The following is a 21,563-nucleotide window of genomic DNA, read 5'->3' as shown; positions in this document are numbered from 1 at the left end:
ATTCTAAAAAGCACTGTTGTTATGTGCCTCTAAAGTTTGTTTTAAAGCAGCTCTCTTGTGTTTTTCATTTACACTTTCTAGTCCGTCACTGGTTTTCCCTTTATAACATTTTCAAGTTTACTTACATTGACCAACGGTGTGCTTTTCCACTTCTGTAAAGGTATTTAATTCAGTTGTATGTGAGGTTAAATGTAAATAATACATCAAATCACAAGATAGAATTATTTACACATCGGATTGAAGACTGTATACCAGAATATATGGAGAGTGAAGGATCATGTGACCTATTTCTAACCAATGCCATTTTCTATGACATCCCGGTCCTCTCTCTGGCATGGCTCGTAATAATTGGTTGTGGATTTGTTCCAATATGAGTAGTTCTTGCTAAGTACTCTTACGATACACTTTGGTATTTTCTTTTCTCTTTCCTTTCACTTTCCTTTTTAAAAAATGAGCCAGGAATAGCTCACAAGCCACAGTTTGAAAAGTGTCAGTTTGAGGAATTATGATCAATTAAATACCTGGGCATCCACCACTGCTGTCAGAAACTGAACCTAAGAAGCCCCCATGAGGGCCCCTCAGTCCCATCCCCCAGGTGTAACTTCTATCCTGAGTCTTGTGTTTACCATTCCCTTGAGTTTCTCTAAAGATTTTACAGTAAGTGTGTCTGTCCCCAAACCAAACATTGTTTAGTTTCGCGTGCTTTTGAACTTCCTGTACAGTGAACTCTTGCTGCATGGACTCTTCTGAGACTCAGCATTATGTAGGGAGTTACCCCTCATGTGTGAGGCTGTTGTTCATTCATTTTTACTGTTGAAGTCTTATATTTTATAATTATACCACAACTTTGTTATTTTCCTACTGATGCCTATGTTGTTATTCCAATTTTTACTGTGAACATTAGTGCGCATGTCTCCTGAGGCACAAGGCAAAAAATTCTCCAAAGAACACTTAGGAGTAGGACTGCTGGGCTATACATGCTCATTTGATTTCCAATGTGCTTGTGCCCATTTAAACTTATAGCAGGACTGTGTAAAACTTTCTGTTGCTGATGTGTTTGTTCTGAAAAAAACAAAAAACAAAAAAACACAAAACCAACAACCCTCAGTCGAATGAAAGAATTAAGAGTTGAAAACCACTAACTTGGTTGCCCAGGCATAATTTTTCAGATACTATTAATAATGTTTTTTATTTAATTTTATTCCATATACCTTGGCATTATACTTGTGGCACATAGGTCCAGATAATGCTTCCTTTTAGCATAACCACATAGTCATTTCATATGCTTTCATGCTTCCATAATAAAAAGGAAAAAGGGAAAGAGGGAAGGAAGAAGGGGTAGAAGAGAATAAAAGAGAACAGGAGGAGAGGAACTGGAAATAGTGCGATAATTTCAGCATGCAAGGAAATAAAAGAGCTGTAGATAAATAAAAACAAGAGAGTTTTATTGGTTATCTATTGCTGTGTAGCAAACTTCCCCCAAAATTCGGTGGCTTAGAACAACAAACATCTATTAACTCAAACAGATAGTACAAAGACAAGCAAAATGGAGCAGATGCTAATGGGATAAGATGGATAAAGAGAAGGATTTTACAAGATGGAATAAGTAACAGGTCCTTGGTATACAGATAAAAATGATTTTGTTCCTCAGTGTCCTCCAAGACCTCCCCAGACGCCAGGCACCCGGGTGTCCTGCTAGAATTGAGTGTTGCCAATTTCTCATGTATCCTTCCTGAGAAAATTTATACGAATTTTGTTATTGTTGCTACAGCAAGGAGTACTACAAAAAGAGAGGGAGAGAGAGTGTGCACCTAAGAAAATGTTTATTTTCAGTTTTCCTGGGTGTTGGCATCAAAGACCTGGAGAAAGGGGTGGCAGTGGGGAGATGGAAACCTCAGAGATGGCACAAGTTTCCTGAGCCCTTCTCTCCTTCAATTCCTGTCCCATCTTGACCTTGACACCTGTGGAGTCCAGCGCTGCTGGGAAGCTTCTTTATGCCCCCATTGATGCCCAGCCTTCGGGTCAGCCTCCTCTAACCAGTTTACAGCCCGGACCCTCCCATGCTGCTCCTTCAGCATCCACGAGCAGCGCAGCAGCGCCCCCGTGTGGCCACACGGCTGAGGACGGAAGACCGTCTCCCCTTTCTCCTGCTCAGTCAAGCAGTGTCAACTTCCTCATGTTCTACTGATCAAAACTAGTCACGGATCCAAGGGGAGAGGGATTAGGCCTCACCTCAAGATAGGGGATGGCGAGGTCACATTGCAGAAGAGCATATGGGGTGGGAGATATTGTTGAGGCCGTATGTTAGAAAGTGATAGGAGTTAGAGAAAAACATAATTCACAGGAGACGATCAATGCCAGGTGATGGGAGAGGCGGCACTTTTAAATAGGGTGGTCAGGGTGAGCCTCATAAAATGTGTAAGCAGACTTGAAGGAGCTGAGAAACTGAGCCATGCAGTATTTGAAGGACGGACGTTCTTGGGGAGCCCTCTCACACCCAGGGCTCCGCACGGGGCAGGCACTAAAACTGCAGTGGGAATGGAGGCGGACGCACTGATGGGCAGACTGGTGGGGCAGGGGCCTTTGGGGCCATGGTCTCTCCTTCCTGCTCTGGATTAGGAAATCCTGGCGCTGGGGGAGGTAGAAGGCACCGCCAAGTGGAGGACTAGGAGAGGAGGGAGGGAGCAGAGGTGGGAAGCCCATGCTGTCTTTGTGCTGTGGCTCTCCTATATCCAGTGCTCCCTCAGGTTGTGTTGACTGACAAGTAGGACCCTGAGGGCAATCACACTGTGAGAGGCCGAGCATTTATCTCTTTACCTGCCAACAACATGCTGACCTGGCTGCGTGAAGGAAAGCTGCTGACTGGACTCAGGATTCAGGGGGACCGATGGAAGGGGAGGAGAACAAGACACTTCCGTGACGGACAGCTACGGGTGTCCTGCCCAGAGAGGAGCTGAGACACATCTGCTTGGGGGAGCACCTGGACTTGAAGGGCACCTCAGAGTGACCTGGGGTGAGGTGCTGTCGGAGCACAAGGGCGAAGGTGACAGTGGATCTCAACCAGACCCTGCCATGCTCTCTGCCTCTGTACCCAAGGCCTTTCTCTTCCCTCCTAAATGGAGTCAGGCAATGTCCTCAGTCACTCCCTGATCACACCTCACTCATTCAGAAGTCCTTCCTGCTCTAACCTCCTTCATTCCTGCTGCACCTTCCCCACAGCCCGGGGCTGACCTCTCCTCTGCCCTCCAGTGGCAGGAATGGCTCACTCCCCACTGAGCAGCAGGCTCTAGGTGAGAGGCTGGGCTCTAGCTGAAGTGGAGAGAAGGAAAGGCTCCTGGGCCAGGGGCTGGGGAGGGAGAATGGGCACAGCCCGAGAAGCTGAAGGGTTGGGGGAGGTGATGGAGGAAGCTGTTTCCACACCATCATTTTTTCTCATTTTTCTCCAAGGGAGCCATCCTTCCTTCCCCCAGGCCCAGGGACGTGGAAAGAGCAGCAGAACAGAAATATTCCAACATGAAAGGGAAATATGATTCCTCCCTCTCCTTTTTCCTCTTTCTTCCTAAGTCTGATCAATTTTGTAAGTGAAACTTGTTATTAAAACTTGAAATTTCTTTTAGGAAAATCTCCAATTAGAAAATTAAATTATTAGTGTCTAAGTGTGGCAGACTGAAAAAACAGAAGCTTTAAGAAATAAAGGCATGTATGGAGAACTGGCCATCACGTGCTGGGTACTAAAGGATGCACTGAACAGGCTCTAATGTGGTACTACAGTGAGAGCCATTTATTTGCCTGTGTGAGCTTAGGCAGCTCTTGAAATCTGTGTCCTCTTTAGAAAAGGGAAATGAACACCCAGGACCCAGATGTTGGTCTCTAAATATCATTCTCCAATAAAAGGTACTGGGGCTCCTTAGAAAAATAGCTGATTTTAGGGCTGAGACAGAAAAAAAATACAAAATGAGCCTAGAACATCTTGTAATGCCAGTGCACCTCCCAAAAAATGGGGCATGTCGAAAGGACACAGGAGCCAAGAAAACTGAAACAACGCAAGCAACAAAATGACAATTAGATTATAACCCAGAATACAGAATACATATCCATGAGTCCATACTGAATTATATAAATGACTGAAAATTTCTAAATGAGGAAGAAAGGATGAATCTTCCTTACAGAAGATTTCTAAGTAATATATGGAGAGAATCCCCCTTCCAGGAGGTGGAGTTTAATTCCCTCCCCTTGAATATGGACTAGACTTGGGGACTTCCTTCCAAAAAATAGAACATGGAAAGAAAAAAATTACTACTAACCGTAGTCACTACAGTTGACCCTTGAACATGAGTTTGAACTGCATGGGTCCACGTGTACGTGGGTTTTTTTTAATAAATGTGTAAAGCATTGTAAACATAATGGCCATCGTGTGTTAGGTACTAAAGGCTGCACTGAACAAGAATTTTCTCTTCCTTAAGATTTTCTTAATAACACTTTCTTATAAATATTAACACTTGATTTGGTTGTTGGATACATTTGAAAGAAATAAATTTTTTATTTAAAAAAACATTTTACTTTCTCTGGTTTACTTTATTGTAAGAATACAATATATAATACATAAAACGTACAAACTACTAATCGACTTTTGGTAAGGCGTCCCATCTACAATAGGCTACTATTAAGTTTTGCGGGAGTCAAAAGTTATACACAAAATTTCGACTGTGCAGGGGATCCGTACCCCTAACCCTTGCATTGTTCAAAGGTTAATTGTACTTTAAAGTGGAGAAACATGGCAAACATAACCTAAATCAAGTGATAAAGGTCATGTTGATATCATGCACCCCTGATATGATGTGATAAGGGCACTTCATGTCTGTGGCATTCTTTTCCAAAATCCATAACCCCAATCTAATCATGACAAAACAAACAAACCCAAAATGAGTGACATTCTACAAATTTTATGTTTGGTACTCTTCAAAACTTTCAGGGTCATGAAAACAGGTAGAGTAAGAAATTCAACAGTTCAGAGGAGACAAGGAGGCCTGACAACTTAATGCATTAAGGTACCCCCGATTTGATCCTAGAACAGAAAAAGAACATTAATGGAAAAACTGGTAAAATCCAGATAAAGTCTATAGTTTAGCTAATAGTATTGTACCATGTTAATTGTTTAGTTTCTTAGCCTTAACATGATTTTGTTAGATGTTAACATTAAGAGAAGCTGGGTGAAGGGTATACAGGAACTCTGTGTTCTAGCTTTATAATTCTTCTGTATATCTAACGTTATTCAAAAAATAATTTTAAAAAGTGAAATGAAATAAACAATCCAAATAGACTTACATTTATAAAAGAAATTAAATTAATAATTAGTAACATACCAAAACAGAAAGCACCAGGCCCAGATGGGTTCACTAGTGAATTCTACCAAACACTTAGGCAAGAAATTATACCAATTCTCTACAATCTCTTCCAGAAGGTAGGAGAGAGAACAGTTCCTAATATATTCTGTGAGGCCAACATTATTCTAATACCAAAACCAGACAAAGACATTACAAGAAAATTATAGACCAATATATCTCATGAACATAGATGCAAAAATCCACAACAAAATATTAGCAAACTGAATTCACAGTATATAAAAAGAACTATCCACCACAAAGTGAGATTTATCTCAGGTGTGCAAGGCTGGTTCAACATGTGAAAATCAATTAATGTAATCACATTAACAGGCTAAAAAGGAAAAATCACATGTTCATATCAATAGATACAGAAAAAGTATTTGACAAACTCCAACACCCACTTCTGATTAAAAACTCTTAGCAAATTAAGAATAGAGGAATTTTCTCAACTTGATAAAGAACATCTACAAAAGAAAAATAACAACAAAACAGACACAGCTAACATCATACTCAATAGTGAGAAACTAGAAGCTTTCCTGACAAGATCAGGAAAGGCAAGGATGTCCCCTCTCACCACTTCTTTTCAACATCATACTGCAAGCTCTAGCTAATGCAGTAAGACGAAAAAGAAAAAAAAAAAAAAGAAATGAAAGGTATACAGATTGGGAAGAAATAAAACTTTTTGTTGGCAGATGACATGATCATCTATGTAGAAGATCCAAAGAATCAACAACAGCAACAATAAAAACCTCCTGGAACAACTAACAAGCAATCAGCAAGGTTGCAGGATACATGCAAAAGACAATTATTTTCCTATACGCCAGCAATAAACAAATGGAAGCTGAAATTCAAATATGATGTCATTTACATTAGCACCATCCCCCAAAAATGAAATACTTAGCTATAAATCTAACAAAATATGTACAAAATTTATGAGGAAAACTATAAAATTCTGATGAAAGATGTTAAAGAACTAAATAGATGTTCCATGTTCGTGGATAGGAAGATTCAATATTATGAAGATGTCATTTCTTCTCAGTGTAATCTATAGATTCAACACAATCCAAATCAAAATCCTAGCAAGCTATTTGGTGGATATTGACAAATTGATTCTAAAGTTTATGTGAGGAGGCAAAAGAGCCAGAATAAACAGCACACTATCGGCAAAATCAGGATTGACACTACCTGACTTTAAGACTTACTGTAAAGCTACAGTAATCAAATAGTGTGGTATTAGTGAGAGAACTGACAAAAAGATCAGCCGAAGAGAATAGAGAACCTGGAAATAGACCCACATAATCAACAGATTTTTGACAAAGAAACAATGGAGAAACAATGGTTTTTTTTCAACAAATGGTACTGAACAACTAGACATCCACATATAAAAAAAAAAAGTGAAAATTTGCCATGAAAGTCAATTGTGACAAGAATAAGTGCCCAGCAGTCTGACATTTAGTAAGTGCTCACATTGATGTAATGGGAGGACTTCGATATTCTTAAGTACCCATCTCCACAAGTGTCATGTGAAGGGTACAAATGGTCATGTCAGTCACGCCAGCCCTGCCAATTTGCTGGAAAGGATGCAAGACTAAAGGTACCATTGGCAGACTGGCCTCAGAGACCTCTGCAGCCCTTTGACTTTGTGGATACTTCCCATTACCCCTGTTTGTCCTTGGGTGAATACAGACCCCTCCTGCAGAGGCCAGACCAGAACTCTCATTTAAGAATCGATTAATGACTCGGGAATAACAAAAGGAAATAAACATATACAGTAACATAAATTTATAAAATCCAGTTTACATATATTTATCTTTATTCCTTTATTTCCATGAGACACACAGCTCATTCAGTGGTTTTAAACTGACCCACATACCAACCCTGTCTTTTGCTCTCACAAAGCCAAAATCCAGTCTTTTAACTTATGGTTTAGGACTACTTACTGTAAATTATTTAGTGAGTCCATTTTTAGAGCTCACAATCTAAAATAAAAACTCAAGATGGCTGAATGTCTAGTTTTCAGGAAAGATTGCTATTAGAGTATCATTTAGATTGTCTGATAAAAGTTTCATTTCTTAATTCCTAATCTTGCTTTTTATTTTATAAATGTGGTTAGTTTCAATGTTAGCTTTTTGTGGGCTGATTAACCTTAAATTGGATAGTTTCTAGGCCTCTTATGTTCCAATAATTAAGACTTTAAGCTATGCACACACTGAAATTCAGATATGAATCATGCACAACCCTATCACTAAGGCACGAGGGAAAGCTTCTCCCCCAAATTTTGTAGGGGTACATGGTTTTTCTCACTTAAGTGTGAACATGTCATCTAATGGAGATTATGAGGTCCTTGGCTTCATCTAAAGGTGCTTCAGCCACCTCACTCCCAAGTTTGAGAACCACTGACTTCCAGGAAAGGTTCCCCCAACTCCTCTCTGAATTGTGTGATGTCCCAAAGACAGCAAGCTGGTTTGCAGCTGTCCACTCTCCAGCAATCTTGCCTTCTGAAGCGAGTTTTTCTGAGGACCTACCTTTCCCCAGATCAAAACTGTCTATTCCCTTTTGAGCCACCTCTGCCCAAGGGTATGGCTGTGCCCCTCGGCCACAACAGGACATTGCAGAACACACTACAGAAGTCTGACACTATACACCAGACTCGTACACACAAGATGTATGGATACTTTTGTTCTAGGGTAAATCTGAAGGGAGGGCTCACTGGTTCAACAAAGGTTGAAACCTGTGTCATGCTGTCCAGAGCCAAGGGTATAGTGATACAACTGTGCTGAAACCTACTAAAGAAAGCAAACCCCTACAACATGCAAGGCACGACAGGGACAAGGAGGTCATTCTGGGACAGCAAGGAAAATAAAAGAAAAATCAATGAGCGAAGTCAATGGATAGCTTTCAAGTCATGCAGACCTGCATGTGCACCCTCCAGCTGTGGAGCCTTGAGCACATCTGGCTCAGAGCAGCTACCAACAGACTTTGCCAGATGAGTGGTTGGTGAATGACTGAGCCAGCAAAACCAGTGATGTAATTCTTACCTTGTAGAATGGAGAGTAAGACATAGTGTTATAAAGACACAAGATGTGATAGGTTGGATGTTAGTGTTCTGAAGCAAGTTCTGCCTAAACTGGCAGGAACATTTTCGTATCAAGAACAGGAATGTCCAGCACCAGGTTGGGAGGGAGATGGAGGCAGGGCTAGGGGCAGGGCCAGGCACTGAAGTGAAGCGAAGACCCAGAAGCCCGTTCCTGGTAGTTGTTGGGCAGCTCAGACAGCTGCCTCACTCACCATGGTTCTCCCTCTGCCCTGGCTCTCCCGATATTGCTGCCGTTGCCTCCTCCTTCCTTCCTGGCCACTGGCCCCTCAGGGGTCTTGAAGGTGCTGCTCCCAGAGACCCAAGGTGAGCACAAAAGAGCAGACCATCTCCACAGGCAGTGGGAAGATAAGGACCCCCATGAGGGTAAGTGGTACCAGCAGCAGGGGTAGCCAGCATGAGGGAAGATTTGTCCTGGGGCAGGGGGAACCCCCTTCTCATACTGCACCACAGACCAAAGGCAGATGTAAACCCAGGTCCTTGGAGCTTGTTGCCTAGTTCCAACTCTCAGCTTCCCAGCATCTTCCCCTCCCCCACCCACTCAACCTCAGGGATCCCTCTCCCAGCACCCCTCCCTCCCTGCAGTCCACTAAGTCCTTGAGAGCAGGAATTCTCCTAACAGTTATTTCTGCGGCAGCAGGGAAGGGCTGCCTATCTTCTCCCTCTCATGCCGTTTCCTTGTACAATGAGTCGTTACAGCCCCTGGGCCAGTGATCTCTTAACTGCCCCCCTAGAGGCTTATGCCTAAGATAGGAAGCTACCCTGTCTTTGCAGTATACACGACCTTAAACTAATGGGGTCAAAAACAGGAGAGGCAGAATTCCTGATTTCCAGGGAACCTCAGCCCTCTGCTCTGGCTGATGCTCCCCCTCCTCCATGTTCCCCTCTCCTAGGCTCCCCCGCCCAGCCACACGGCTGAGCTGGCCCAAGCTGAAGAGTTGCCAGAGCAGCAGCTGGAGCTGTACCAGGCCCTGCTGGAAGGGCAAGAAGGAGCCTGGGAAGCCCAGGCCCTGGTACTCAAGATCCAGAAGCTGAAAGAACAGATGAGGAGACACCGAGAAAGCCTGGGAGGAGATGCCTAAGCTTCTCAGCAGTTCCCACTTCACCCTCCAACAGTGAAAATACCTGCCCTGAATCTTCCCGTCAGAACCATACCAGCCCCTCCCAAGCAACTAAGAAAAACTGAAGACACCTCTAGAAAAAGCCAGAAATTAGAAAGCAGTGGGGGGCCATGACTTCTAGTCTTTTTAGTCATATCCCCCACTCTAAACCCTCCCACTGACCTCAGCGCCGCAGCAGGGTATCCAGTCCTTACAGGATTATACCCTGGAGCATGCCCTCAAATAACCTCACCCCGAATCCAATAAAGGGAAGGAGCGCTTACAGACACCACAGACACATGTGTTTTTTAGTTTTGTTAAAAAAAAAAGTTCTGACAAATCAGGAAACGGGGGTTTAGAAGTGGTGATGCAAAAGTCATGGGGTAGGGTGGAATGAGGGATCATCAGGGGTAGGTGGCAGTAGTGTCTCCATCACTCCCACACCTGGTGTCATCTCCTGAAGAGGAACAGACTCATATTCCAGAATGGATGGATAAATCCTCTATCGTGTCTGTTCAACTGAAGAGAAAATATGGCAGTTAGAATAAGACATGAAAAAGAAAAGGTTAAGTTGGCAAAAACACACACACCCATAAGTGCAGATGTCTGCGTAATATGAGGATCCAAAGGATTGACTTGGTGGTGGAGAAACAGAAATAACTGGAAGAAAGACCCCATATAGAAGTCAACTAAACATCCCAACACAGCATCGTGACGGAGGTGGAGGGAGGAGGGAACTGAACTTGTTAAGCATCCATTATATACTAGGGGCTTTAAGACAAAAATATTGAGGAACAAGAAGAATTTAAGAGTTGGGGGAGCCTGTTTCTTGTGATCAATACTCACTGTAGGAAGAAATGTCTATCTCATCGGGCAGCTCACTAATATTGACCTCAAAGCGATCTTGCACATCATTCAGGATCTTGGCATCATTCTCATCTGACACAAACGTGATGGCCAAACCCTTGGTGCCAAACCGGCCTGCTCTAGCCACCTAAAAGGAAAAGGAAGGTAGGACTGAAGACCCCAAAGAAGGAAGACACCAAAAAGGAGGGATGAAGACGTGAGGTATAAAGATAATAGAAAATAAGAATGGAAGAGGTCACTGGGAGGGCCTTGTGGGTGTGGGGCTTACCCGATGCAGGTAGGTGTCAGAGTCCTCAGGCATGTCGTAGTTAAATGCAATGTTCACCCGCTCAATGTCCATGCCTCGGCCAAATAGGTTTGTTGCCACAAGAATTCGTCGTTGAAAATCTTTAAACTGCTGATACCGAGAAAGCCTTTGTGAGAAAGGAAATCAGAAAAATGTTGAGAGTCTCTTCTCTCAATGGTCCTTTTCCTTCCAAGGATACAAAACACCCTCCTCATCTCCAACTCACCTCTCCTCCTGGGGCATCCCACGGTGGATGGCAATGGCTGGGAAGTTCTGCTCCACGAGGAGCTGGGCCAGGGCAATGCAGCGCTGCACAGACTTCACAAAGATCACCACCTGTTTGTGTGTGTGCATGCGTGCCGAAGAGATGTGGGTTCATGTGAGAGAGACTGTATTTAAGAGTTGTTTTCAGTAATTACATTGTTCTAATAGAATTCCTTAGTCCCTATATTTCCTCTTCTGCTCTAAATATAGCTTTACCCTAATTCTAAAAAGCTTTTCATGCAAATAAACCATTTAACAGGTAGTGATGGAATGCTGCTCCTCAGTAAACAGTACAAGAAACAAATTTAAGAACTTAACAGGATCAAAATGTTTCAGGACTTTTATCACCTTATTAAAACCCTTTAAGAATTTTTTTTGAGGTTTATGTACTGAGGTTTTTATTGAGTACCTGTGCAACTATGAAACAGAAAAGCAGTTCTCATCTTGCTCATATTCAGCTCCAAAAGACATTTATATTCTCATTTACAATAATTTCACTTAAGAAAATTTCTCCCTAAAGAAGCTGTGGCACATTTATACGATGGAATATTACTCAGCCATGAAAAGAGATGAAATACTGCCATTTGCAACATGGATGGACCTTGAAATAATCATACTAAGCGAAATAAGCCAGACAGTGCTGAAAATCATATGATATCAGTTGTATGTAAAATATAAACTTAAAAGCAACAAATGAACATGACAGAGACACATGGACAATGGACTAGTGGTTACCAGAGGGGAGTGGGGAAGAGGGAGAGGGAAAAAATAAAATGTTAAAAAAACAAATAATTTCTCTACCATTTTCTCATACCATATATGTGGTTTCCTCAATAAGGTACTGAATACAGGTTTCTCTTACAGTTGGAGACATGTTCATCCCCCCCCACCACTAGAACTTAAACAACCGACCTGGTTGAACTCAAGGACATCCAGAAGGTCAAAAAGCTTCCGATTCTTCTCGTTGTCCTTCAGTTTCACGTAGTACTGCTGCAACCCATGCAGGGTTAGCTTCGTCTCATCATCCACGAAGATCTCCATTGGCTGGGGGAGGGGAAGGGCAGGAACGGGAGGAGGGCAGAGTGGGGGGGTTAAACCTGGGGGGGGTGGAGTAAGCTGATCTCCAATACACCCCATGGGGGGATGGGGAGAAGAGAGAAAATTGAAAACTTCATCCCGCCCATCCAAAACACCCAGATTTTATTATGGTCTCTTCCATATTAGATCTAATTTCTTTCCTATCATTGGAACTCTAAGACTGCCCAACTGAAAACTCAAGGAAAAGGAACTCTTGCAAGGAGAAAAAGGAGCAGTGAAACCACCCAAAGGCAAGATGCCATTACCTCAAATGGAGATGAAGAAAAAAAACAATGGAAGAAGATTCTCAGAGAGAATATGATCTAAACACCTGGGGAATGACTGGATATACTGATTCGAGATCACAATAATTCCATCACAGCAGGTGTTAAGAAAATGAGGGAGAGGACAAGGACTGCTCCATTTGAGTATTCTCTCAACTAGGAGAATCAGATCCACGTTAAGGTGGAATGCTACAATGGACACAATCGAAAAGCCATGAAAAGAGAAGCAAAGATTACTCAAGGTGAGTAACAACTTGCCCTTGATCACAAGGGAATAGTTTCAGATGAGAATGGTCTCTTAACTAAGAATCCAACCATCTGCAGTTACATGAAAGGTATCAGTAAAGCTGTGCTAAGAAATTCAGAATTGCAGATATGCATTTATCTTTTTTAAAAAACCAAAACAACCCTTGAAGGGGAGGAAGGTAGCCATAAAAAAAAAAGATAGAAATTGACACAAGACCCAATTCCAGAGCCCAACTTTCCTAGCAGGCTTCACTGACTTGGGGACATAGTTAACATCAAGACCCAGGACCCAAGATTTTGGGAAAAGAAGTGCATGGGAGACACCAGAAGCCGGATCGCAGAAGGCAGGCTTTCCGAAAAGAAGTTCCACAGCCTCCTTCACATCTAATTGCCCCCCCAAGGACAAGGAGGGGTTATCATCCATGAGAAGGAGCAGGGCAGGGATGTTAACAACACACTCCACTGCTCACAGAACGGGCCCACCCAGCCCCAAACCCTAACACCCACATAGTTACATCCAAATGGAGTTCCTCACTTCGCCTTTCCTATGCCCCTCTTCCCTGAGCACTAAATAAAAGAAAAAAACCTACCACCCCATTCAGGACAACCCTCCCCACCCCAACACATATGAAGGGAAAGGAGGGGTACAGCACGCCTTGGGTTCAGGAAAAAAACCGGGAACGAAAAAAGAGGCTGGTTTGGTCCTCGGCTTCCTGGTCAGGTTTCCCCGCGGCCTCCGCTGCCGCCATCCACCGCTGGGTGCTGTCCACATTCCCCCGCCGTGCCACGGTGCTTCTCTGCTGCTGGCTCACATCAGCCGAGGTTCCAGATGGGTGCGAGGAGGTACGGGTGGGAAGGTGTAGGGGACCGGGGACTGAGGTGCCAAAGGCCCCCACCCCTGGAGGTGGGGAGGGAGCGGAATCATTTGTGCTGTTTGCTCTTCTTTTGGACATGCCCTGCCATCTGTCTGTCCCTCTCTTGCTCTCCTGCCACCGGGAGGTTACGAGTTTTAGGGGCAGAAGCCTCCAGTTGTATGCTCGATGCCACCTTGAGGGTGAGTGGCTGTAGGGGATATGTAGGAGACGATGGGTGGGTGGTAGGGCAGACAATTCTGCCCTCCCCCCAAAAAAAGAAGAGGTTCAAAAATGACGTGATTAAAAAAAAAAGTCGAACACTACCCGCTCTCACGTTAACCCGACCAAGTCTTCCGGCATTTCCCTGGCACCCGCGCAGACCCTAATACTAGCTGTCTCTGCCTCTGTGTCTCTTCAAGGAGTCATCACTCCCAGATGGGCATGTGCCCCCTTCTTGGCGCTTTAAGGACAAGGGAGTCTGGAGGAAGAGGGCACGGAAGGGGAGGAGGCAGTGGGCAGGGAGTGGAGGAAGAGAAGGTAGAAGGGTATTTACGTCTTGCATGAACTTGCGGCAGACTGGACGGATCTCTTTGCTCAAGGTAGCACTGAACATCATGACCTGCTTCTCATGGGGGGTCATGCGAAAAATTTCCTGGACATCCCGACGCATGTCTACAAAAAAAAGGAAAAACATTTTAAGAGAAAAAGCAGCCTTTGTGATAAACAAAAACCAGAAATAGGCTTCCTAATGAGGTAATGACTGATGGAAATGGGGAGCAAGAGAATCATTTCAAGGAAAGATTTGCCTCAGGTCTGTCTGCTCTATTTTCGCCAAACCTCATAAAATCACACCCACAGTAACAATACAATGGAAAGAGAAATGAATTTGGAATAAAGATTTGAGATCAGATACCAGCTGTGTTTTGACCAGGCAAAAAAATATGATGAAACCCCAAAGCCCACAACTATGAAACAGAGATAGAATCAAAGAGACAGAGGCACCCAATGATAAGACCTTTAAAAAACACTTTACCAGGCCCTTCTCCCCAAGCCCCAGCTGTCTACAAATACCACACACCTATCATATTCCAGCTGTTAAGAGTCCATTCCATGTTTCCTCTGGATCGCTTTCCTATCCAGTCAAGCAAGTATGACATCTCTACCTGGAGCCTACCTAAGAACTCACCATCTAAAATAGGCAAAGATCATTTGGAATGACTGGTCCCTAGCGCTATGTCCATCCCCACTATCTTTCGCCAAATTTGAATTCTTATAGGAAATTTTCCTTAATCCCACTTAGCATACTCGAACACTAAGCCACACAAATTCCCAGTAACACTCTCCCCATTAATCCTAGAACTATAAATGCTCATGATATATGCTATACTGAGAATGTCAGAAGGATAAACCGTCTCTTCCTTCAGTTTAGTATCTCCCCAATGACACCCAACATAGGAATCTATAAAGGAAAGGGTGATGGCATACCTAATGCCCAAGATCAGGAGAGTCCCTCCTCTCAAACATAAAGAAACATCTATCACAGAAAGGAAGAACACAGAACCATTCCCCCTGAGCACCAAGGCTGCTTAAAAAGCATAACAAAGACTAACCAAGGAAGCCAGAGCCATCAGTCATGGGTGATAGATTAAGAGTCATCCTAGCACTAAAGTGCTCCTGTATCAAATAAACATCATTTGGCTCCAAAAGGCAACTTCCAGATCACCACCTCAGTCCCAGGACTGCCACTCACCGAGCTGTTCAAGCATCTTATCACATTCATCCAAGATAAAGTGTTTAATGTGTTTGAGGTTGAGGCTCTTATTCCGAGCTAGGGCTAGGATGCGGCCAGGGGTTCCCACGACGATATGCGGGCAGTTCTTCTTCAGCACCTCTTCATCCTTCTTGATAGACAGACCACCAAAAAACACTGCGACCTGCCAACCCAGGAGAAGAGTACCCCACAATGAAGCAGTGATTCCAATCTTCCCGGCTCCCATCCTTTCAATTAATCAAAACCAATTCTTAGAACATCGGAGCTAAAAGGAACATCAGAGGTCATCTAATCTAAAATTATCATATCCCCTAAACATTGAAGCTAAGAAACAAAACTGACTTGTCCAAAGTTACATGGCTAATCTGGGCAGTCAGGACTAGCATTTAGTTCTTCTTGACTTAATCAAACAATGTTCCTATGACTCTAAGGCCAGGCTTCCTTGTAAGAATGAGAACAAGAAATCACCAGTGTAAGTACTACCAAAAAGTTCATGCAACATCAAGTTTTCCTAACTCAACCCGGATTTTTTAAACCCTTTAAACAAATCCTATGAAATTACTGATTGAGGCTAAATGTATTACTCCATGTTAAAACCATCAGGGGAATGGCTGTTGAGAATCAGGGACTTAGTACAGCATCAAGTAACACCAAAAACTGCTTTCTAAGGGATCAGACTGTCCTATAGCAAACCTAAAACCAGTAATTCTATAGTAAACCTAAAATCACTAAATGTGGGACAACCACGTTTACAACAAAACAGGAGGTACACAGCATCTCCTATGAAGAATTCTTGCCAAAAATGTTTAAGTTGAATTAGCTTAGCTTTCAAACATAAATTTCAGTTTACAGGGATTATCAGGAGGAAAGAACAAGCTAAACACCACCACAGGGGAGCAACCAAATAAATCCAAAGATAAGACCTTCTGTAGAACTGGCCCAGCCTCCTCAAATCACTGCAGCGTAATTTTGAGGAAAAGAAAATGTCATGACAATTTGTATTTGATGCTGACACCAGTAACACTGGCAAAAAGGTGATGAGCTGGACTTATAGAGGAAGTGCAATCCTAGCTCACCACAGAGCTCAATAATAAATGTTTCCATAGTTATTACAATGGTTTTCAAATTTTAGAATCAACCTACACAAGACTAGTTGGCGAAAAAAATAGAAAACTTGCATTGACACAGACAATGTAATAAGAAAAGTACACAAAACACAGATATCTATGTATACATGGCAAACCATATTTAAAGAGTTAAAATAGTTTCAAATGCCAGAATGTAAACAAGCTAAATACATCATGACTAAATACATCTTTCATTAAATTAAAAAGGCCTAAAAGTTGATAACTTGAGGAAACAGTGCCTAATACGTGGTTTCATAGAACCATTAGAACTTAAAAAAAAAAAGTTAACACATGATTATCTTCTATGAAGTAGGACTAGAGATGGGAGAACAGCAATCTTTTAATTATAAGGCCTTGCAGATTACTGAAGCATTTTTACTATGCACGGGCACTAATACTACTTCCTTTTTTAAAATTATTTTCAGTTTACAGCTGAGACTCAAACATTCCTAGTTCCTTTAAAATGTAAAAACAGAAGAGAAAACTAACAATCTGAACAAAAGTACTATTCTTGACCCCATCCCAGCAAAGAGAATAGAAGTTATATACATCAAGGCTATATAATGGAGAACTCAAGCCAATTCTGTTGTGGTCCCCAGACCTTTTCCAATTTCCTGCCACTTTAAAGAAGCCTCAAAATTCACACATCACACTAGAGACATTTTGGAGTTTCCAGCCTTCTCTTGCCATACACCCCAAAATTCTCAAACTGTCAACCAAAGCACAGTGAAATGATTCAAAGTCAACGTAAAGAAGCTGGAAGTTGCCACCCTGAACAAGCCCGATCCCGTCTGATCTCGAAATTTAAGCAGGATTGGGCCTGGTTAGTACTTGGATGGGAGACCACCTAGGAAGACCAAGTGCTATAGGTATGTTTAAAAAAAAAAAAAAAAAGTTGGAAGCAAGACGTCGGTCTTGTGATAAGCATCTTCCATAGCCCAATTATGCAGTCTCCTGCTGCACAAGTATATTTACACTATGTGTTTAAAAAAACCAAGCCAAACCAAAGATTCTCCAAAATTAGAATATAGCAAGCATCCTAAATAAGTCCTAGAATATAAATCTCTTATACACCAAAGTTTGCAGGAACTTATTATTTTATGTAAATAAGGTTCGTATATAGATATTTAACATCTTTAAGACATGAAGACTGCTGCTCTACAAGTCTCCAATGCATCCAACACCCCACACCCTTACTCTCCCAGGTCTCTTTACCCTGGCTTACCTTGACATTGGGCATGTATTTAGAGAAGCGCTCATACTCTTTGCTAATCTGAAAAGCCAACTCCCGAGTGTGACACATCACCAGAACAGACACCTTGGGAGGGAAACAGATGAAAACAGTCAATATTTCCCTTCACTATCCCCTCTGGGTAAGTAACTGTCACCAGGCAGATGATAAATAACTTCGATTCTGAGATCTAAATCATTAACCCCATGATTACTACAAAATATTCCCGTGGCCTTCAATTACGGGTGACAGAGGCCATCTTAACAACAAGTATTCACGGCTCTGAACATATCATGTAGCTGAAGCACCCTGCCTAAACATTCCAACCAAAATGCCCTCCCCAGTATTCTCCCCAACTGTACCTGCCCAGTAACTGGCTCCAGCTGTTGCAGTGTGGCCAGCACAAACACTGCTGTCTTTCCCATGCCTGATTTGGCCTGGCACAGAACATCCATTCCCAGAATGGCCTGAGGGATGCACTCATGCTGGACTAAAAGTACGGGAGTAAAAAGATAAATTAGGCTTCGGTTTAAGGTTATCCCCAGGTAACGTTTTTTCACCATGCCAAACCCATTTCCCACCACTCAACTCTTAAGTGGTTCTTGTCAACTTCTAGACCTTTCCTACTTCCCTGCTCCCTCAATCAAATTCACCTTCTAATCAGACCCTCCTAGCTCCTTCTAGCTTTAGCCTCCTCCTACTCCTACTCCAACCCCACCCCAACCCCCCAACAATCCATTTGCACCTACCAATAGCTCATCTTTGGTACTCCTGGCTCTGTCCTTATTGTCCTTAATAATCCATGACACATAATACCTACGACAGGCCATTTCTCTTACATGTAACCCTACAACCTTGAACTAAATGAAGAACTTGGTATCTGACTCAGAATCCAGCCAGTAATAACGGTTTCCAGAGACCAGAGTTGTCCTGGCCTGAAAGAGAACTAGACGTGCAACCAGCTCCACTCCACAAATTTAAAATTACAGGTCAAAGTGACAAAACTAAAAACTAGAAGACAAGGACAAAAACCAGTCACAAGAACAAATAGCAGACCTCTTAAGTTGCTTTTGGATCACCAGCACTTTCCTGCTACCATGAAAAAAAGACCAACCTGTATTAACCTCTTCTATCACTAAAAATAACTTTTAGTATTTCCAGAACTTATTTCCCGGTCTACCCTAAATATAAATCTGTATCACTGAAAAACCATGAACACATCTGTTTCTAGTATCTTTAAAGCACCTAATGAGTACTCTCTGCCCAAGAAAATTTACCTTCAGATGGATGCTCAAAGCCACAGTCAACAATAGCCCGGAGCAACTCTGGCTTGAGCAGGAAGTCACGAAAGCCAGAGCTATGGATAGAGACGTAGGAGCCCTTAACGTCCTTCTTGGCAGTAGCCTCAGTCCCATCTCCCCCAGCTGCTGTCTCCACTTCATCATCTTCATAGTCCAAGAGCTCATTGTCCACATCGTTCTCTGCCATAACTGGGCCGGCAAGGGGAGAAGGGGAGGGGTCTCTGGTTGGGTTCACGCAAAATAAGTGAAAACAAGGAAAGTGGAGGCTTTAGGAATAGAGACACAGTAGTTTCAAAAGAACTGAAGTGGGGGGAGGAGTGAAAAAAAAAAAACAGAAAAAAAGACTTATCAGTCATTCGAAAAGGCTTCACCACCTCTTTTCCATCCCACACCCTTCCCACTTTCCCTAAACTATGAATCTTTTACCTGGCAATAAATATAACAAAAAACACAAAACATAAAAGCAAACATAATACAGGGAACGGGAAAGACGGTTCCAGGGGAGGTAGTTAGGTCACAGGTTCACAACAAGATTAGGTTCGGAGGAGAAATCTTCAAAGAGGAAGATCAATTCATAAATTACTGTTCTGTAAATACTAATAGCGAAAAAAAAAAAACAACAACAGATAACAAGCAGAATATAAATAATGACTTAGAAGTGGAGAATAGAGATGAAGAGAAGTCCTGAAAAATTCTCAAAGAAGACTTTCTGCTTTCCCTATAATCTCAAGGTGTCAACCCCTAACACAGCAGCCATCAGTCAAGGGTGATAGATTAAGGTCATCACTGCACACCGCTCACTTCTCAAAATGAAAACATCATGTGGCTGCCATTCACTCCTCACAGCTCACCAGCCTCCCCCTCACTCCTCAGTAACCTCCTTCTGGGGCTTAAGAAATCCCTGTGTAATAAGTGGAGAGCAGGAGAATAAAAGAAATGGCTCAGTCGGAAAAAGTATTCATCTCTCTATTATACAACGAATAACATAATAACTAGGAAGACCGCTCCAGCTTTAGCAGAACTTTTACCAAGCGGCCTCACATCACTGTTACATTACTCCTCGGTGAAACTCGCACAATGACATCACTCAAAAACATTTGGAAACCGCTCCAAATAAACGTAGGCAAAGAGAGGTAAGATAAGTCCAACCAGGCCCAGAAGCCAGCTCCTCCTATTCCTACCAGGACCCAACGGAAAAGAAAGGTGAAGAAGCCCGACCTCTACAAATGCCCAGGACCAGAGGACGCCCTAGCGCCGCCTCTCATCATCGCTAGAGCTTCCAGCAAACGAGGGGCTCACTGGAGGAACCAAAAGCAAAGGAAACACAATGGCGCCGAGGCCACCATCTTGTATTGGGCCCCTCTAAATTCCCTACCTCCGCCCAAGAGCTCTTTGGTCTCGAAAGGGGTGCAATTAATGAAACTAACGACAGAACTAGGCCCCAGCGACCAGACTATACCCTGTAAAAGGGGTATCAGGAGCTCATGCGATAGGATAGCTGCAAAGAAACGCAGATGTAAATGGATAGTACTGAAAACCAGACCTCACCTGAACAAGGAGAACGCATATGGCGGCGGAAAGAGAGACGAAGAAGGGAGTCCGACTTCACTTCCGGTCCCAGCTTCCCTCTACCCGGGCCTCTGCCTTCTCGGCTGCCAGCGCGCAAGCGCGAGGGACGGAAGAAGGCCCTTCCACGGTTCCGCAGTTCCGCGCGTTCTGGGGTTGCCTCTAGAGAACGCCTGCCTGGAATTTTTTTTTAAAGCCACTTCTAACTCCTCTGCTACTGTCGGTAAAAACAGGCATAAAAGAAACTAGCATCCACTCTCACTGATACCTTTTTCTCTTATCTTGCTCTTTTCCACGTCCCTCACCTCTTCGTTTAGGTTCTCGCCACGCAGGTCATCTTTCTCGGCACCTCTCTGCAGCGAAGGACAGGGCTGGCGGGCACTGCGAGTTCCCACGGGGTCCTTGGCCCAGTAGTCAAGGTTACCTGGAGGCGGCCGCGCTGGTGCTAGGGATCGTCAGGCCCCAGTTAAGGGGAGGGAGTGATTGGTTCCGGGGGTTGGGAGAGGCCGTACCTTTACCCTTTCCCTAACCGTGAGGACCAGGAACTGGCATTTGCCCAAAAATAATGATGGCCGATGTATCAGATTCCCCAAGGGTCCTAAGCTGATGGGCATGCAAGTCAAGGTGTTCTGAATCCACTAAGTGGAAGATGGGGTCTAGATTCTTCCCTAAGTGTTAAATGATAGGGCTTGAGGGTTATGCGACATTCCATAAATTTTGTTAATGTGACCAGAATGTTCTTAGCCCCGGTCCCAACAGCCCCATTGTTCAACCAGGATTTTTTTTCCTGAATAAAACATTTGATACCCCTGTCTTTGATATGCTGTAGAAGTCAGATTTGATGTCTGCTGCTTAACAAAAATGACAAAAACGTTTGGCCTTTTACCTGTTATTACACTTAACCATTTAATACTAAGGAGTGGGTACCATTATTCCCATTCAATAGACAAGCACAGACTTAGAGAATAAAGCAGCATGTTCAAAGTAATGCAGTTAGTGAGGTGAAAGCCAGAATGTAAACACCTCTAATTATCTATTGTATCTTGCCTCCCATCTTAAAGAATTTGGTTAATAAATGCCCTTCGGATTACCTCGTTTGTTCAAGTTCTTG

General features: G+C 43.2%; 2 protein-coding genes, 2 non-coding genes and 1 pseudogene across 6 annotated transcripts; 2 read left to right on the top strand and 3 right to left on the bottom strand.

Annotated features, from left to right (window-relative positions):
• The first annotated feature begins 8,615 nt into the window (after positions 1 to 8,615).
• On the top strand, positions 8,616 to 9,560 carry MCCD1 (mitochondrial coiled-coil domain 1). Its single transcript, XM_039883111.1, is given in 2 exon segments — positions 8,616 to 8,844; positions 9,372 to 9,560. Coding segments are annotated over 2 exon segments (360 nt in total). The 5' UTR covers positions 8,616 to 8,673.
• Positions 9,561 to 9,866: 306 nt separating this feature from the next.
• On the bottom strand, positions 9,867 to 20,738 carry DDX39B (DExD-box helicase 39B). 3 transcript variants are annotated; one of them, XM_039883104.1, is made up of 11 exons: positions 20,721 to 20,738; positions 18,863 to 19,075; positions 17,948 to 18,075; positions 17,580 to 17,672; positions 15,207 to 15,390; positions 14,010 to 14,128; positions 11,908 to 12,039; positions 10,958 to 11,067; positions 10,714 to 10,858; positions 10,425 to 10,572; positions 9,867 to 10,097 (listed from the first exon to the last, which is right to left on the bottom strand). In XM_039883104.1, the coding sequence occupies exons 2-11, from the start codon at positions 19,071 to 19,073 to the stop codon at positions 10,081 to 10,083; spliced, it is 1,287 nt and encodes a 428-aa protein (XP_039739038.1). In that variant the 5' UTR covers positions 19,074 to 19,075; positions 20,721 to 20,738; the 3' UTR covers positions 9,867 to 10,080. The 3 variants fall into 3 exon arrangements, with proteins under 3 accessions (XP_039739038.1, XP_039739036.1, XP_039739037.1); XM_039883102.1 differs by lacking the exon at positions 20,721 to 20,738 and adding an exon at positions 20,435 to 20,613; XM_039883103.1 differs by lacking the exon at positions 20,721 to 20,738 and adding an exon at positions 20,435 to 20,606 and having other exon boundaries at positions 18,863 to 19,186.
• LOC120618975 (small nucleolar RNA SNORD83) lies at positions 15,079 to 15,155 on the bottom strand. The gene has a single exon (XR_005657334.1). It is a non-coding gene; the product is annotated as a small nucleolar RNA SNORD83 (small nucleolar RNA).
• LOC120618973 (uncharacterized) lies at positions 17,110 to 17,226 on the top strand (annotated as a pseudogene).
• LOC120618974 (small nucleolar RNA SNORD83) lies at positions 19,638 to 19,713 on the bottom strand. Its single transcript, XR_005657333.1, has one exon. It is a non-coding gene; the product is annotated as a small nucleolar RNA SNORD83 (small nucleolar RNA).
• Positions 20,739 to 21,563: the final 825 nt, after the last annotated feature.

This window comes from Pteropus medius, unplaced genomic scaffold (assembly GCF_902729225.1).
Source record: "Pteropus medius unplaced genomic scaffold, Ma_sr-lr_union100, whole genome shotgun sequence".
NCBI classification, from domain to species: Eukaryota; Metazoa; Chordata; class Mammalia; order Chiroptera; family Pteropodidae; genus Pteropus; species Pteropus medius.
The sequence above is the reverse complement of the archived record's forward strand: the minus strand, read 5'-3'. Positions and strand labels throughout refer to the sequence as shown.

Coding starts and splice junctions, on each gene's coding strand:
- DDX39B (XM_039883102.1), bottom strand. Junction 11,068..11,907: donor ATGTCCTTGAGTTCAACCAG/GTCGGTTGTTTA, acceptor ACACACAAACAG/GTGGTGATCTTTGTGAAGTC. Junction 10,573..10,713: donor CTGACACCTACCTGCATCGG/GTAAGCCCCACA, acceptor TTTTCCTTTTAG/GTGGCTAGAGCAGGCCGGTT.